Source organism: Halyomorpha halys, unplaced genomic scaffold, assembly GCF_000696795.3.
Source record: "Halyomorpha halys isolate HHAL.00 unplaced genomic scaffold, Hhal_1.1 Scaffold801.1, whole genome shotgun sequence".
NCBI lineage: Eukaryota > Metazoa > Arthropoda > Insecta > Hemiptera > Pentatomidae > Halyomorpha > Halyomorpha halys.
Window position 1 is genome coordinate 455,658 of NW_027107017.1, and position 18,588 is coordinate 474,245.

At 30.0% G+C, this 18,588-nt stretch overlaps 1 protein-coding gene across 1 annotated transcript in view; it reads right to left on the minus strand.

Moving 5' to 3' along the window:
* LOC106686257 (dynein beta chain, ciliary) overlaps positions 1-18,588 on the minus strand; it is a gene marked incomplete in the record, with an annotated part of 143,984 nt that overhangs the window by 28,378 nt on the left and 97,018 nt on the right. Inside the window, 8 exon segments of the mRNA XM_067045368.1 lie at positions 451-639; positions 1,034-1,190; positions 3,422-3,621; positions 12,799-12,960; positions 13,041-13,260; positions 17,178-17,371; positions 17,657-17,769; positions 17,930-18,122. Of these exon segments, the coding sequence (XP_066901469.1) occupies positions 451-639; positions 1,034-1,190; positions 3,422-3,621; positions 12,799-12,960; positions 13,041-13,260; positions 17,178-17,371; positions 17,657-17,769; positions 17,930-18,122 (1,428 nt within the window).

Below are 18,588 nucleotides of genomic sequence, written 5' to 3' on the forward strand. Positions count from 1 at the left end.
GGGGGGGGGGGGGGGAGGAGAAGGGTACAGAGTAATCCTACAAATAACCAACCTACTCTAACAAAAGTAGGAAGATCAAGTTTTCATTCCATGGGACCACAGCAAAATAAAAGACAACCCACCCGGAATGAAATCAGACCAGCACCGCTCCACTCGTGCGGTTGCAAAGGTTACACCTTATCTCACACACTTACAACAGCCTCAAATAATGTAGTTACTAGCAAGAAAACTTTATTGTAGAAGTATACAGTGAGAACTGTTGTTACTTAACACCAACCTTAAATATTGCTGTGCAGATGTATTCCCCTTTTTTTTAATGTTTTGAGCTTAAAGAAAAATATTTCAAAGCATGAGAGAAAATCTCACACAGTGAGTTCTCGCTGGTTAAAATTAGTTTTTTCTTTTCTCGAAAAAATATATGTATTATCAATACACTGTAAATACAAATACCTCAGGTGTTATAGCTTGAATAACATTTTCAATTTCATCATCAGCAAATAACTCAGGTATTTCACCAGAAGCCAACATGTCATTGATTTGGACAAGAAACCGTTCTTCAGCTACTTGACTATCAGTCATTAAAAACATAATTCCCATATTTTTTAATCCAGCTTTTAAATATAATCCAGCTAAATCAGCCTAAAAAATACAAATATTACTACACACTTACCAAAATTAAAACTGGATGTAGTACAGCTCAATTAATTGTACCATACCATATGAATTATAAATTAAACACTAAATAGCAATTAATGAATAATTAATTATTAAAAAATTGATAAAAAATTTATAAATTTACATGATAATCTATTCAAAATACAGTCATACACATAGGTACAAACTTCAATATTGTATCTTTACAATTTCTAATGTATTGTGCTTTTCTTTTTTTAAGATTTTTATAGTTTAAGTGAAATTTATAGATTAATAAATTATAAAAAGGAATTTGAAGTTCTCTATTAATTAATGAGAAATTCTTGAATACTTACCACAGAATTATAATATTAAGATAAAAGTGAATTTAAAAAATCACCTTCAAATCCGCAATTCCATAGCCCTTCTTTAGCTGTACCTGGAATGCTTCGAGACCAGATATAAAAGCTGATAACCTTGATAAAGATTGTTTTCCACTGCCACCGATTCCAACAAGTAATGCATTACCTCTTGGCATTTCCATAACACGATTGATCCTATAAGTGTAAATACAAAACAGTTACATAAATTTGGAACAATAATTTAAAGATTGATACACTGGTAGGTATTAGTGCATGATGAACAAATAATATGCTATTTAAATCAACTTACATCTCCATTCACATTCACAGGTTGTATATATAGTGCCTAATACGGGTGATTCTAAAAAAAAATCTTCATTTTTGAGGGCTAAATTCCGATGAATGAACCATTCAAAAAAATTTCCCAATTTTTCATGTGTCCCAAATTTCATCATTTTTCAGAGATCATACAGAACAGTACTGTAATATCAGTATAATGTAACACAGAATAAATACAATCACTTTTTTGGAGTCGAAATCCCATGATCGGAAAAATATCTAAGCCATCAAACTAAGACAGAATTCCAAATAATTCTGAAAGCAGACAAATACGACCAAACCGCAGGATCCCCAGTCATGCCCTTCTTAACTGGCTACTCCAATTCTCTACACAGTAAAGCATACTGTTTAGTTCTCTGCTTTGACACTTTAAAACTATATATAGTGCACCATTGTTTTGTAATATTTCTGAGTATACAGGAATGGCAATATCTTCTCAACATGTTTGCAACATACACAATAAAACATATTCAACTGGGTTCGATATGATTGAACACATTTAAAAAACAAATGTTCTTGTATTCATAAGAGTATATATATATACACATAATAGACCAGATATATATCGTTTATACGTAATATAAGCAAATGCATACATTTTTAAATAATATTAAAATATTAATGATAATAAACAATAAAATAAAAATGATCATAAAATAACAAAAATGCTAACAATAAGATAATTATTATGTTATTATATTAAAAACTATAATATTATATTATTAGCATTCACATTAATGGTAGAGGAGAAAAAAAAACTGAACATGAATAAACCAGAAAATATAGTTCTCAAGAGTTTAGAAGAAAAATTCAATATTAATGAGAAATTTTTCAGTAACAAACATTGGATAAGTTATTATTTTACGAGCTTCATTTAAAATAATTATAAATTCATTTCTGAAAACAGTGTACTATAAACTTTTATTTTAAAAAGATTTTATCATACAAAGAATATAGCCTGAGTTCACAGAAGAGTAATTTAAGAGTAAATTTTAGGATATTGTAACACATCATTTAAATGATATCTGAGTGATTTGAGACAACAAAAAATAAATTTAATTCAAGGAAATTAATTATTTTTTAATGAATATTATAAATAGAGATAAGAATACAATAAAAACAAAAAAATATCGATAAGACAAATGCTATATGATGAAATACTCCAGCACCTCCATGTTAGGCATTTTTTTGAGAATCACCCATATCAATTGGCTAAAATCTCATGCCCCATTGAAAATGCAAAAGGAAGAAATTGTAGGTCTACCTCTATATTTTAATCAATCACTGCTGATTGTTATCTTTAAAGTAACAAGTGCAGCTGAAGCACAGCAAAAGCTTGAATTTTACAAATAGCATCTAATTTTTAATACTCTCATTTATAGTAATTAAAGAGTCATCAAATACCTCACCCAAAATCCATTTATATATCATCAAAATTGAAGGATTTATTTCATTTTAGAATCTAAAAATAAAAACATCGACATAAATAATAATAACATATATGATATTTTATGAGGTTTGTTCGTCCTTTGAAAAAAATGAGAAATTTTGGAATCCATAATAACTAAAATATGAAGAAATGCTTCTACTGTCAAATCATTAAAAAAATTGAATTCATAAGATCAATTTCCCTTTCCTAATTTCAGAAACTACTAACTTGAATTTTTTCAGAACAAATACTACACCTAAAGGCTATGCAATATTTTTAATAGAAATGGCCATAAACGAGAGTATAGAAAAGTATGTTATCTCCAAGCTCAAGTTTTAACTGCATATATAGCTACAAAGTTGGGAATCAGTAGTGTTGGTGAAAACCTACAACTTAACAATAAAAATGTGTACTAATAAAACATAGCTGAACCATTTAAAATTCTGAATTGCGAAATAAATTTCTGTATAAGAAGTTTTATTTTTTTAACCCATATTCAGAACATATACTTTTTTTTATAACTAGCTTACTCAGTAAATAAATTAAATGATAATACAAAGCTGAGAAGTATAAAAACTCATGATACCATCATAATTAAAAATAATAAAAAAACAAAATATTTGTGTCTTTTCCTAATGGTATTATAGATTCAATTTACCTGCAAACATGTGCCATGGCATCTTCGAACAAAACCAAGTTCATACTGGCCACTAATTCATTATATTGACCCATAGCATCAACCAGTGTCTTGTTTAGTCTCACCCATGAGGGCATCTGTAAGTATTTAGGGTCACCAAGTCCGTCAACAAAGTGAGTGAATAAAAGAGGATCTACCATATATTCGTGTTCTCCAATATCCTAAATTCAATATTATATCTTTAAAAAAGGCTAATATCCTAAATTAACCTCAGAATACTAAACCTTCATCAGTTCTACAAACTATACAGAACAATTTTAGGTAAAACTTGAACAGGTACTGTTAGAAGGTTCAACTCAACTCTTAGTAGAGAACAAAGGTTTATTAATCCAAGTAGATTATTATAATTTATTTATTTTTTCACAATTATACATTCATCTGCAATAGTTTCTATGTTGTTTTTGACCAGCTAGCTACCCTATATTTTACTTCCTGAAACTGTTTTTAATAGAAATATTTTAAGTTTTTTTTATTTAACAATTTCATTCCATTTGACAATTTTACTCTCCCTAATTCACTCTTTCAGACCCTCTTCAGTGGTCCGCTACCCACGTTTGATGGGTAAAACAAATTAAAGGAATTTATCATTTGATAGCAATGCAAAATCAAACCAAGGACATAATAGTCATAGTAGTAGATCAGTTTACAGAAAAACAAATTAAGAAACACTAATTCACCTATAAGGTCTTTTAGTATTGTAGATAGTTTGAATGATATGGACCCTCAGAATGAAAAATTATTTTTTTTTTAACATTTGGAAACAGCCACCATTTTTCAATTTTAGGCACTTTTTAAGTATTCTTTGATTTAGCTGTCTTAAAGTCTCCTCTTCCCTTTTTAAGCAAGTTTTTCAAAAGTAATATAGGATCGTCACTCCACAGGGTCTTAGTGGGGCGTTCTGGTCTGGAAGTGTGACTTTTTTTTTGTGTTATGATCTCCTCAATTTGAGATTGTGACATATTGTACAAGGACCAACCTACTTGCTAATACTGTCTGTTTGAGAAGTCAGATAAGTAAGGCTACCATAGAGGGTGGGAGTGGAGGGTTTTATGCCATTTTCAATTTCAGGCACTTTTTAAATATTACTCGGTTAAACTATCTTAAAGTCTCCTATTTCCCTTTTAAGCAAGTATTTCAAAAGTGAAATAGGACCGTCGCTCCCCAGGGGTCTTGTTCGGGCAGGTCCACGGGTCGCTAACAATTACTAACGACTCCTCTCTAAAAGTATTTATATACAAATAGAATCTCGTTCTGTTAATGACAAACACAACCTATCCCTATCCTATCCCCAAGTAATCAATTTATTAAAACATCCATGATGTTTATTTCATTAATTATAATTTTTTTTTTTACAATTCCTTATTGTATTACTGACCTTCAGCCTTTTCAATGCTAATTTTTCTTTTTTAATATTCTACCTGCACCTATAGTCTACAGGTCATTTTTTATTTTCTCATCACTTATTTAGCTCAACTATACTTTCAAGCCATTTTTCAATTTCAGGTGCTTTTTAAATTTTACTTAGTTAAACTATCTTAAAGTCCCCTCTTCCGTTTTTAAGCAAGTATTTCAAATGTAATATAGGACTGTCACTCCACGGGGTCCGCCAGTGAAGAATGGCCATTTTTTTTTTGTGTTATGATCTCCTCTTGTGAGATTGTGACATGTCATACAAGAACCAACCTTGCTAATATAGTCTTCTAGAGAAGTCAGATAAGTAAGGCTACCATGGAGGGTAGGAATGGGGGGTTTCATGCCGTTTTTCAGTTTCAGGCGCTTTTTAAATATTACTCTATGTTAAAGTCTCCTCTTCCTGTTTCCCCGGGGGTCTTAGTGGGGCAGGGAAGGATTATATACATATATTATAATATTCAAACAGAAAACATGTTAATTTGATCATTATTTGTTTTTATTTTTTGCTATAATTCTCTCTAAATTGATATTTCTCATATAATTCCAGATCACCAGTTTGGATTTCAAACATCTCACTCTACTACCCAGCCATATCATTGTGTCGTGGACGTTATCTCGTCTTTTACGGAATATACTGCACGGGAGTCACGAGAGAACAGGCTTTTGATCAAGTCTGGGATCTGGGACCTAAGGAAGCACAAACTCTGCAAATTCCTACCCCCTACATACTTTCTCACTTTCCATTCCTTTCTGACTGATAGATTATTCAAAGTAAATCACAATAGTTCCTATTCATCTCTACTCTCACTCCTCTAGTGTTCAAGGTATTATCCTCAGTCCCATCTTCTACACAATCTTTACAGGTGACATCTCAACCAAGTAAATTAAAAAAAAAAAATGGTATTTCTGTTCTGATAGTTGAAATGACGAAGGTTTAGTAATAAGGTACCAACATTATGGTTTAGTATTCTAATATTAAATATAACACACAAGACTAACTAATTTGGACAATAATTTTCTTGCTATAATTTGCAAAAAAACATAATTTTATTCCTCGCACAGATATATTCCATCAGCAACCAAGTAACACTAAATTGAAATTAAACAAAAATAAAACCTTAGTTTTAGTAAAAATTGGTAATTTTTTAAAAAATAACTTTTAATTGATTTAACAAAATGTCTCATTAAATATAACAAATAATCTGGAAAAGATACAATGATTTGTCAAATAAAAGTCACTAAAAATTATAGATGGAAAGGTACTAATCATACAGAACGAAATAATCATATGAAGTGTGTAATTTCAAAACCAGCTCCATCCAAATTTAGAAAATTTTCAGGAAAGTGAAAAAACTTACCATTGACATGCTGATCAGTTTTGAGAAATTTTTGTAATTTGAAAGAAAGAATGTCCATGATTATTTCACATTAGTTTCACTACTTCAGTAATTTTAGCTTTCTGAGAATTTAAATTTTGGACGGAGCTGGTTTTAAATGAAACTGGGTGATTAACCCCCATTTCCTATGCAGTACACTGAATAATATTAATGGAAAAAATTATAGCTTTAATAATTAAAAAAAAACACCAATTTTTTCCTTGGTCAAATTTAAGGAGAAAAAATGAACATAAGGTAAAAGTAGAAAAAACCAGGTCAACTCAAAACCAATTCATTGAAAAATGAAAAACCTGAATTTGAATAAAAGATAAAATTAATTAAAAAAACCCATTGCACAAAACAATAAAGGAATAATTATTGTTCAGGAACTTAGATAAACGTGTTTTCATTCTCCTTATTATTGACGCGCTGTTTTTCGCATTTTTTTCCTCGGATGATCAATCTCCAAATCTGGATACTTTTCCATTGTAAAAGGTGAAAATATGAAAAAAAAAATTAAAACAAATTGACAAAAAAAACAATAGATGCTGCACTGCACTATGCCAGTGAAACCTTCCATGATTACAATAAAATATCACAATAACCCTAGTGACCAGAGAAGGAAGCTTCAATGGAGCTGGTTTTGCAACAAACACAAAATTTTGAATACAATTTTCAAGAAGGACCTATTTCTGCTTCTTACTGCTTGGGAGTATGATGTAATATATTGAGAACTTGATAAAAAAAAAGCATTTCGCAAAACTGTGGGTGGAGCTGGTTTTGAAGCTACACACCTCATATGATAAAGATAATGAAGCAAGTTGTGAAGAATATATCAAATTGTCGAGTTGAATGTAAAAGTGATCAAGTAACATTATTACAAAGATGAGATTTTTGCTACCTAGTGCCTGAACCAAGCATATACTTTAAAGCTGAAGTGAATATACTTGAGGAGAACATTATCAGGGGTGTGGTCAATAATGATAAACAAATAAGTAAAATTTATTTATTTTTGCTGACGTTTCGACTTGAACTTTAGAGCTTCATCAGAGCTGGAAGACAAAAGTAAGATAACAACCTTGATTCAGCAAAAAGAAAAAGGAAATAATAACAAACTTGGAAACATATATAACTATATAAATAGGTAGTAGATGATACTAATAGAAGATTAAATATAATATTGTAGAGGTAAGAATTAAACAGTATAAATGATAAAAAAAAACTCATACAGTGCTTATGTAAATAAACACAATGAAAGGTGCAGGAGAAAATGTAAATAATGAGTACATACAACATAAATCATAATGCCAAAAAATATGTTAAGCTAAGTGAAAACAGTTGACTGCACATATAACTGAATATGAAACACTGATTAGATTAAATAAATAAGGTAGAAAAAAATGAAACCAAGGTTTGTGGAATAAATTATAAAATAACTAATGAGAAATAAATAACTATGAAATGAAAGTTCAGAAAATTGTAGATTTAAAGAGAAAGTATAGTTGAGCTTAATAAGTGATGAGAAAGATGAGAAAATTAAAAATGACCTATATACGATAGGTGACAGTAGAATATTATAAAAGGAAAAATAAACATAGAAAAGACGGGAAGTCAGTAATACAATACAATAAGAAGTCATAAAAAAAAAAATTTAAATATAAATAGTATTTAGTATCAGGAGTAAAATAACCAATATCCTATTTGCCTTTAACCGTACCATCCTTGCTTAAGTTTTACTCTAGAATCTGAAATCAACAATTCTCTTCCATTTCTTGACCTCATCATTAGAAACCACAATGACACCCTAACAACACAAAACTGACTTACTCAGGTGGACTTGGCACTTCCAACAACCTTACCATCATAAACTCAATGCAGAGAAAAATCTTATTCATTGCTCTCTCCGATTTCTAATTCCAGGATACCAACTCACTGTGTATCAACATGCAGATAATTCCCCAGATAATTTAAGCAATAATTTCCCCCCAAAATCATTGATAAACTTTTTCACAATAATAAAAATCGTACCATATTCTCCGCAACCACAAGTTTATTGTGGGATCTGAAGGAAAGTCGGACGTTGGGGATAGAGGAACATAAGTATTTATAGATGTTATCAGAAAGAGAAGGGATGTAAGGAAAATGATCTGTATAACATAGGATATCAGTAAATTCATTAGGATTTAGGATCAAGAGGTCTTCAACATTTTTTTTTATAAAGGTGACGTCATTAGAGAAAAGGGGGATTATAGAATTAAGAAGATCATTGAGAAAAATGTTAGGGTCAAAGGCTAGAGGATTTCACAGGGCCATGAAAATAACCGATATTCTATTTACCTTCAACCCCTATTATACTTGCTTACACATTACTGTAGAATCTGATATCAATTCTCTTCTATTTCTTGATCTCCTCTACACTTTCTTAACCACAAAACTGACAAACACAACCTATCCCTATCCTATCCCCAAATAGTTAATTTATTAAAACATCCATAATGTTTATTTATTTAATTTAATTTTTTTTTTTTTACAATTCTTTATTGTATTACTGACCTTCCTCCTTTTCTATGCTAATTTTTCTTTTGTAATATTCTACCGGTACCTATAGTCTACAGGTCATTTTTCATTTTCTCGTCACTTATTTAGCTCAACTATACTTTCAAGCCGATTTTCAATTTCAGGTGCTTTTTAAATATTAATTAGTTAAACTACCTTAAAGTCTCCTCTTCCCGTTTTAAGCAAGTATTTCGAAAGTGATATAGAACTATAGGCTCCCCGGGGGTCTTAGTGGGGCGGGTCCGGCGGGAAGGATGGCCTTTTTTTGTGTTATGATCTCCTCTTGTGAGATTGTGACTTGTCGTACAAGGACCAACTTACTTGCTAATATTGTTTGTTTGAGAAGTCAAATAAGTAAGGCTACCACGGAGGTCAGAAAACTGTAGATTTGAAATCTACAATTTTCTGATCTTTCATTTCGTAATTATTCATTTCTCATTAGTTATTTGTTACTTATTTGTGTATCATTACTGACCACACCTCCAACCCAATAGTTAATTTCACAATTTTATCAGTAGTTGAGTGAAGATTTGGTTCAAAGTTAAAAAAGAAAAAACCTCATCTTCACAAAATTATCATTTTAACATTTAGGAAAAATTTGCACACAGTTGCTAAATATTTATTAGTTCAGCATGCTTGCTTTTCATTACTAACTATCTCAATGGAAAATGTTTAAGCAGACTTCTATTCATGCATTATTGACACTTAACATTCTTTTCTTACCTCAGAATCATAATTATTATCCTGAATGAGCAATAAAAAATAAAGAAATAAATGAGTGAGGTTTTAATACATAACAGAAAGTAAATGAATAAGTATAAATCCACAATTCCTTTAAATAATAATAATAATAATAATCAATAGTTATTAATTTTCCAAAACAAAAGATAAATACCAATAACAAAAATATATAAATATAAATTCACACATTTGGATCAATTAATAAAATAAAACAAAAAATTATAATCCTGATAATTCTGTAAGGGTAAGTAGAGAAAAGTTATTCTGTTTTCCTTCTGGGACATAGACTTGGAAAAATAAAAAGAGGGTTGTACCAGCATTTGCAGAAGCTATGTTAGGATTCCCAACCATACACCAGGAGAAAAAAAACAGAGCAGATATTGTTAAGACATTGCATTCTGTATTGACAATGAATGCAGAAAATTGCAGAACAGAATTGAAGCAATCCTGTAAACATACTAAATTATGATTACACATATTTATACTAAAGCTTTAAGTTAAACAACGGAACAATTGCAAACCCTTCAAGGACAAGAGGAAAGAATACCTTCTGAGATGTTTTCTAAATATTATTTTGATGGAAAACCTTGATATAAGCAAAATATAAGGAAACTACAAATCACATTGTATTTGCACAGTAAGGAAACAAATTTGCATGTCAAATTCCATTTAAAGAAAATATGCTGCTTGGCAAAAAGAATTATTATACAAGGGCAATCTTCCATCAATAAATGAATATAGAACAATATAAGGTAGGTAATATAACGATAAATAATTTCTATTATTTAGTTTTACTTGCTTCATTTTGTTTTTTATTGATCTTAGGGTAGCAGCTAGTTATCTTTTTTTTTTAAATAACTATGTTCAAAAAAGAAAGTAAGTAATTATGCTGCTGGGAATAGATGGTACTTTGCCATGCGAAAAAATTTGAATTATAGAGCCCTGTTTCACAGGATCAAGATTATGGTTTATAATAAAATCATAAAACCTGTTGTCATCTATGATTCTGAGACCTGGGTGATATCTAAGGCTTCATAAAGAAAGCTGATGACAAAGGAGAAATGTAAGAGATCTATAGCCCAGTGTGTGAATAAAGAGAATGAAGACCATACTAATGAGGAGTTGATTAAGTATGATGTACGAAGAACTGAATTTTGTCTCAATTGTTATAGGGAGCCCGATTAGATGGCTCGGTCATTTGGCATGTCAGACCAGGGAATCAGTTCCCAAAAGTCTATTCCAACCATACTTGAGATGGTTGGACGAGGAGGAGGAAATCTTGAAGAAGAAGGATGATGCTTGCCCGGGATAGGAGAGAGAAATGCTTTATTTAGCCATGGTACCCAAATACATAAGGTTGCTAAAATACACAGTATACCTATCAATCCATAATCCGACATACATACAATACATATATTAACATGATATAATAACAATTTTTTTTCCCTACCTTTTCTTTATACAATCAATACTCGCCTACACGCTAAATACAAACATTTTATTTTATTTTTTTAATTTAACAATTTTATTCTATTTGACAATTTTACTATCCCTATTTCACTCTCTCAGACCTCCCAAATTTATCATTAGACAGCAATGTAAACTCAAACCAAAAACATAATAATCACCGCAGTAAATCAGTTTATAAAAAGAAACAAATAAATTTTTAAAAAATAAATATTTAGATTTAGAAAAAAAAAAGTTAGTTAAAAGAAATACTTCAGTGAATAGATAAGTTAAATAATAATTTGAATAAATAATAACTCATTTATTCATTAATTTAATGAATAAATAAGTTAAGAAAATAAATAATTTGACACAAAAATCGACAGGTCCAAAAACTAAAAAAAAAAAAAAGAAATGAATAATCTCCGAGCTACTTCTCATGCAGGTGATGATATATGATACCTAGAGAGTCCAAAATAATATTTTCCCACAAGATTGCTATAGTCCTGATGCTAACACCTAGGTCTTCTAAGAAGCTCCTTGTTTTATCTGGTATTGTTCCGCAAGATCCAAACCAGAGGCCTCTCACGGAGAACTCTCTCTCCAAAGGTCTTGCAGAATTTTTCTTTATGGAAAGGGATGCATTTTTCATATATTTCCTTCTTTTCCCTTTCCACTCCACCCACCTGATTGAGGTCATTATTCTCAAATCTCACTGTTGGATTCAAGACCAGAACCAGGTGTTCAGTTCAAGAGAATGCCACAATATCAGCGTATCTTACGGCTCAATATTGGTGTCAACACAATAAACCTCATCAAAGCAGGTGAAGTCTTTTTCCCCAGGAATTTCATCAATTCTTCTTTGACCCTGTGGTGTCGGCATGTTATAAGGAGGAGTTTTTGGTACATTTTCCCAGCACATGTGCTGGTGTTTCAGACTCCCTGCCGCATTTACGACAGAAGGACTCAACTTCTCCTTGCTGTCCACTGCAGGGGTGAATAGTTGATATTTAGTTTCAGGGCGTTCACCCGTTCTGACCCCGAGAGTATCTCCTTCTCACACTCATATCTATTAGCTTTTGGGGTCTCTTCGAAATGGTGAACAACAATACTCTGCCACCTGCAATTGGCTTGTTCATTCTTCAAAAGTATTCTCACGCAACGACTGCCATAGAGCTCTCACACTTCAGTAGCCCTCATCCACACCCAGTCTTTCGGCACATGTTCGTAATTAAATATAGACTGGAATATAGGGCATCCAGAACATTCGACAGCCGCTGGGGAATGGACCAATGTTGCAGAGGAGCTCCCCCAGTGCCCTCAGCCCAGTGGGGCAGCGGATCAGACCCAGTCCTCGATATCACCTGGGTGCATACAACATTGCCACCAAGGTGTTAGCAGGGAGTCTGATGATGTCCTAGATACTCCTGCAGATATTAGTAGTCTGTAGAGGATAAGGCCCGGGAACAAGTATTGGCTGACAACGTTGATCTTTTGTTCAGCTTGAGCAAACATGAGCTCACTAATTTATCAAAATTATTGATTTAGTTCATCACTGCCTCTTCTCCAAATACTAGTTCTCCCGAAAATGTACAAACCAAATTATAAGAGAGACTCAAGATCTTGCAGGACCGTAGCACCAAAAATAAATAAATAAAATGTTCTGCAAAAGAAGTTTTTTATTAGATACAAAACAATCTTTAAAAATGTATGTATATTTCAATTATTAGCGATCCAAACTTTTTACCTTAATAAATCATTATAAACTTAAGTTATTATGTATTGAATAGCTAATTTATTACATACTGTAACATTTTTTCTAACTATTTCCAACAACAATTTGCAAAATGTATCTTGATCAGCGTGATCAACTAATTTATCATGGTACACTCTCAATGTCTCGTGCATCCAAAGTCTTACAAAAGCTCCAGGATTGCCTATGCATTCTGCAGTCGTCAGGATAGTTGCCTATATATTTAATAAAAAAATCAAAAAGATTGTAATGGAAATTTAAAAAAAAAAGAAAAGAAAAGGAAAGCTTTACTTACTTGAAAGACATTGCTCAAATCTCTTAAATTGAAAATGTAATGAAATTTAATAGCAGTTGGAAGGAACGTGGCTGCAATCTTCAAATGAAATACTAGAGCAAGCTTCACTATCATATCAACTGATTTGAGGACTGCGACTGAAAACTTATTCAAAGAACTTCCCATATGCTGATTTAATATAGAGGTATATATGTGAGTTAAGGCTGCTTCTTCAGGAAAACTAAATAACAATGATTAATTTATTTTACATTTTATTATAATTAACAGAAGATTAATAGGAGCTTAGTAATCAATTTTTAGAAATAAAAAAATCAAAATTACTTATGTTTTTGCAAAAACAAGGTGTTTATAGAAGAAATATGATTTAACACCTAACACAGTACTCACAGCGTACTTTTAATATCAATGATATTTTCATTTATAAAAATTTTATAATTTTGTAAAATTAATTTTTCAGAAGTTAGACCAAAAGCTTATGGTGTTAGGGAAGATTAAAAGTATAGGGTTAGTAAAAATACTACATTACTTATATAAAACAATAATACGATAAAGCATAAATTAATGTAATTGACATTTCAGCTACTGCAATAAGACAATTGAGCAATAAACTTATTCTAGTTAAAAAAAAGTGTTTAATGAATAAAAAAATTCCACAATTATATTAAATATATCGTAACCTAAATTCCAAAACCTCCTGACTACATTTTTTTTTTTAAGTAATGTTTTGAATCATTCTCTGAGTTGGATGCATTTATTATCTGTAAGCAGTTTTAAGAGTAAAAGAAACAAAAAAAAGAAGAAAAAAAGTGCTTTGGAAACTCACAAGAATATTTTTAAAATCCTCCTAACTGTTTGACTCTATTATTCCGTAATACTAAAACCTTCTAACTGTCTATGTACTTAAGTACCAGCCTAAATCAACAGTTTCATTTGGTTAGTTTATATTAAAGGCAACACCTTTACTCACTGCTAAAAGTTAAGTAAGTCATTCTTTTTAAATGATTAACCAATACATTTTTATATCTTATTGTAGAAAAAATAAATGTTAAAATAAAAATAAGTTAATAAAAAATCCATTGGAACGGAAATAATCCTATATTAACCTCAATCTATCCAAATGGACAAAATATATTTACATCTCTACTTTAACACATTGGTGGATTATTGTTACAGTTGATGACTATGAACATTAAACCTTTGTATAGAAGACAGACCAATATATAGGTTGCAATTTTTTTTTTAAATTTTGAACTCATATCGTTTCAAAAGAACCAAGGGATATTACTGAGTAAATTTGAGCCATCAAATTTAAAATTGGTTGGGCCATTCAGTCAAAAAACTTACTCCCCTACAATTGGACTGAATAAACAGTTTTGATAAAACATTTTAAACTCAAATTGTTTCAAAACATTCTTGGGGTCTCACTAAATAATTTTAGCTGTCAAACTTGACAATCAACCAATTAACTAAAATAATCCTTTTATATCTGCTTACAAGCTTACAGGCTAAACTACAATCTAATTTAAAGTATAGAAAACAGATGTAACAGAATTTTTTTTATTTACAAAAATTGTAAAATTTATATATATTTTTTATTTAAGATATTTTTCCTAAATGAATTTCATACCTCTCTGTCCCAACAACAGCATAATAATTTTCTTCAAGATCCTGATTACATTCCCTCAGAAGCTGAACCAGATTGAGACATTTCAGAAATAATTTGTTAAGATAGGAATGAAAATTGTAAAACTGATATTGTTCAAGACAAAACTAACAAGAAAAAAATAAAATGGTTGCGAGAGGCATCAAGTGAAAATGGATAACTGGTTGTAAGAGATTGGATTTTTAGAGATTAGAATGAGCCTGTCCAATGTCCCTTATCATAAAAAATAAATATAATAATATAAAACTAGACAAGAAAAAAAAAAAGAAACTGTTGCAAACTTTTTATCTCACTGAGCAAAGTGAAATTATCTTAATGCAGAGTGAAAATGACAAAAATTTATTCGGAATCTATCTGGAAATCTAATTGCAAATTTTACAAGTTTTGTGTACCATACCACCAAGTTTTAAAATAAAAAATTGGTACACCCTCACCTAAAAAGACAGATGCAATATTTCTAGTGACTATGACCAGCAAATGTATCTGCATTAAGTTCTAAAATCTTCTGCTTGACAAATGAATTGCAATATTTGGGTCAAAAAGCTTCTATATTTTATCATTAAGCATTAAAATACACTTATCAATATTAAAATTTTTTTAAACTAATCCGAGCATGATAAATTATTTTTTAAACAAATTATGGACATTTGGGGTTCTAAAATACTTTAAAGGGGCTGTGACCAGCAATCAGGAAGACCTTATTGCATCAAGGTTGGGTATTAGTTAGTTGAAAATTTATCGAACTAGAAAAAAATAACTAGATTTGTAGTCAAAATTTTAATGAAGTATATTTATACAACTGGATGATTTTTATCTAACTCTCTACTGCATCAATCCAGTTGCCAGGATTACTGAAAGAATAAGATGACACACCATCTCTAGCGTGGCTAATGGGAAATGCCAATGTTTCTTGTTTGATGAACACAAAATAACGAGAATCGCAAACAAGAATATCCCTAAGGCTTGACAATGGATGCCAAAAAACTTTCCATATTCAAAAGAAGCCAACCATGTCTGCAGGTAATGCAAAGTTTATATTGATTTTTAACATCCATGAGAATGTCTCCAATAAATTTGACTCAAATCGTCAAACTTCCACAGTTTCTAAACCAGTGAAGGGCAATCACACAGAGTCACAGCGTAAATGTACAATACTATGAATAAAAAACTGATTTGTCCATTCCAACAATGCACTTTCCTTCACTGAAATCTTTGTTAAGCAATTTTTGGAAAAAAACTTGTGCCATACATACTGTCAGAGTTAGGCAAAAATTGGTTGCAATAAAAATATAGCTAAAATTGTTGTGGATATAATCTTTATCTGTTAATAAATAAACATTATACCTATGATAATTTCAGCTATAGTTTTATGCTACTAATTTTTGCCCAACTCTGCTGTCAGACTTAGCACTAGAAATAGATTAGTCATTTTTATTATCTGTCATGGCCACATATGTAAAAATGAAACTCAAGTGAGATTGGTCCAACACTAGTGGGGAAATCAAATGGAAAAAAAACTTACCACACTTGAATCTGAGTAGCACTTCTATTTATGATAGAAAAGCTATTGATATATAGAAGAAATTAAATTTATTTGTATATATAGTTGACTGTAAAAATTTAAATATAAGAAGATGGTCAGGATTGCGGTAAAAAAAAGAACAAATAGTTTAAAACTATTTTAATGTCCGACGTTTTGCCCCACTTTGCAGGGCTTCATCAGGGCTAAAAAGATACAAAAAAAAAAAACTGAGAATAATACAACAATAAGATACAATAAGGTAATTTAAGCTAGGATAAATATTATGTAAAAATAAAGTGATAATAAATTACATAACTATATTATGTATTATATAATATTAATAATTATTTATATTATATATTATTATTATTTTTACTTATATTTATTCTTTCAAGACATTTATTTAATCTTTACTCTTTACTTCTTTTTTTTTTTCCGTCATGGTTTTTGTTTTACGTACGTCTTCTGTACTTTTTTAACTGTATATTTTACGTATTTTTAAAAATTTGTACTCTTGCCATTGTTACTTATTTTTTATTCTTATCATTGTTTATTTAAGTTTATTTTATACTGATACTATTTATGTCTTCCTTCCTTTTATTTATATGTAATTTATTATCACTTTATTTTTATATAATATTTATCCTAGCTTAAATTACCTTATTGTAACTTATTGTTGTAATATCCTCATTTTTTTTTGTATCTTTTTAGCCCTGATGAAGCCCTGCAAAGTGGGGCGAAACGTCGGAGATTAAAATAGTTTTAAACTATTTGTTCTTTTTTTTACTGCAACCCTGACCATCTTCTTATAAAGAAGTTAAATTGTTGATATAAATTAAATGACTTTGAAATGCTATTCCTGGAATTTTTAAATAGCACTTTTTAATTTTATTATTAAGGTAGATAGATATTGATACAGATAGAACAATAAAATTATGTAATAAACAAATACCTGAGTGCAAATGTCATAAAGTGCCTTTGGAGTCGACTATTAATAGTAAAACTGCCTGCTTTTGGGTTCATACAGCTCATAAACATCACATTGTGAATATCTTTCAATGTAAGTTTCTGCCTGTCATACCAATGATGGTAATCCATGTACTGGCGGATTAGGGTATGCGGCTGAACAGTTCCATAAAGATCGACCTACAAGTACACAAATAAAAAAGATACCATATAGTCGATCACATTTTTTCAGAACTTTTAATATTGACTCACTAACTACACTATTGTTTAAGTAACTGTACAATAAACAATAATGCAATAAAAAATTGTAATATATCTTATTTCAGCTCATGGTTCAATTATTCATCAATGTGTACTTTGATTGTGAACATACCTCCAACCAAGACCATCATTACATCAACAATCAACTACACCTCCATTATAAACAAAAAGTATTCTTCAATTGATAGCATTTGAAGGACATACCTCTGGCATATTAAGATCATCAATAAAATATATCATCGTTTTGTTTCCCTGTGGTCCATAATTCCTACCAGCTTTCTTTTCTAATGGCTTTTCTAAAATTTTCTGCAATATTTCTGAAACATTTTATTTATAACATGTACATCTATTCTATTATTAAAAAAGTAAATCCATTTTATACTCAAACAGTTATTAATTAATGATAAATAAAAATTTAAAAAATGTAATATACACAAATTTTTTCTCTTAAATTAACAAAAATAAATAAAAACTCACCAGATGTTGTATAGAAATTGAAAGGAATATTGGTTATAGCATAATCTTCAGTCAATGAATTTAATTTTTCATACATGACCACAGATTTTCCAGCTCCTGCAGGCGCAATTAACATTATAGCTTTCCTCTTTTCAATTAGAAGATCTAAGAAATAACGGATTCGTGTAGTTTCAGAGGTATCAACTAGTGTGGACTGAAATATATTGTTTAAAATAAATACTTTTAATTGAAAAATTCAAAATCTGTATTTTAATCAGAAAGTATCTAAAATAGATATAACAAAATAAATATAAATAAATGTGATAATAAAACTTATTACGATTTGTGATATTTTGGAATAATAAAAGTTAAAATTATTTCTTTACTTTTTTTTTTTTTTTTTTATAACATCCCTCCAAGAAAGGTTCTATAAAATTATCTAAAATGAAAGTTAGTTCTTGTAGCTTTCTCTGCAAATTACTAATATTGGAGGATTCATTTTAGGTTTTAAATTTAAGAATAATAATTATAAAGTCCAGTTCTAATGTTACTTTATTCAAGTTTCCACATTCATCCCATTAAGGATGGTTTTCAAAGAACAAATTTATAACATATGCCAAAAGGCCTTTATAAAATTTTACAAATTAATATAATAAAAACAAATACTATAATTATTTATT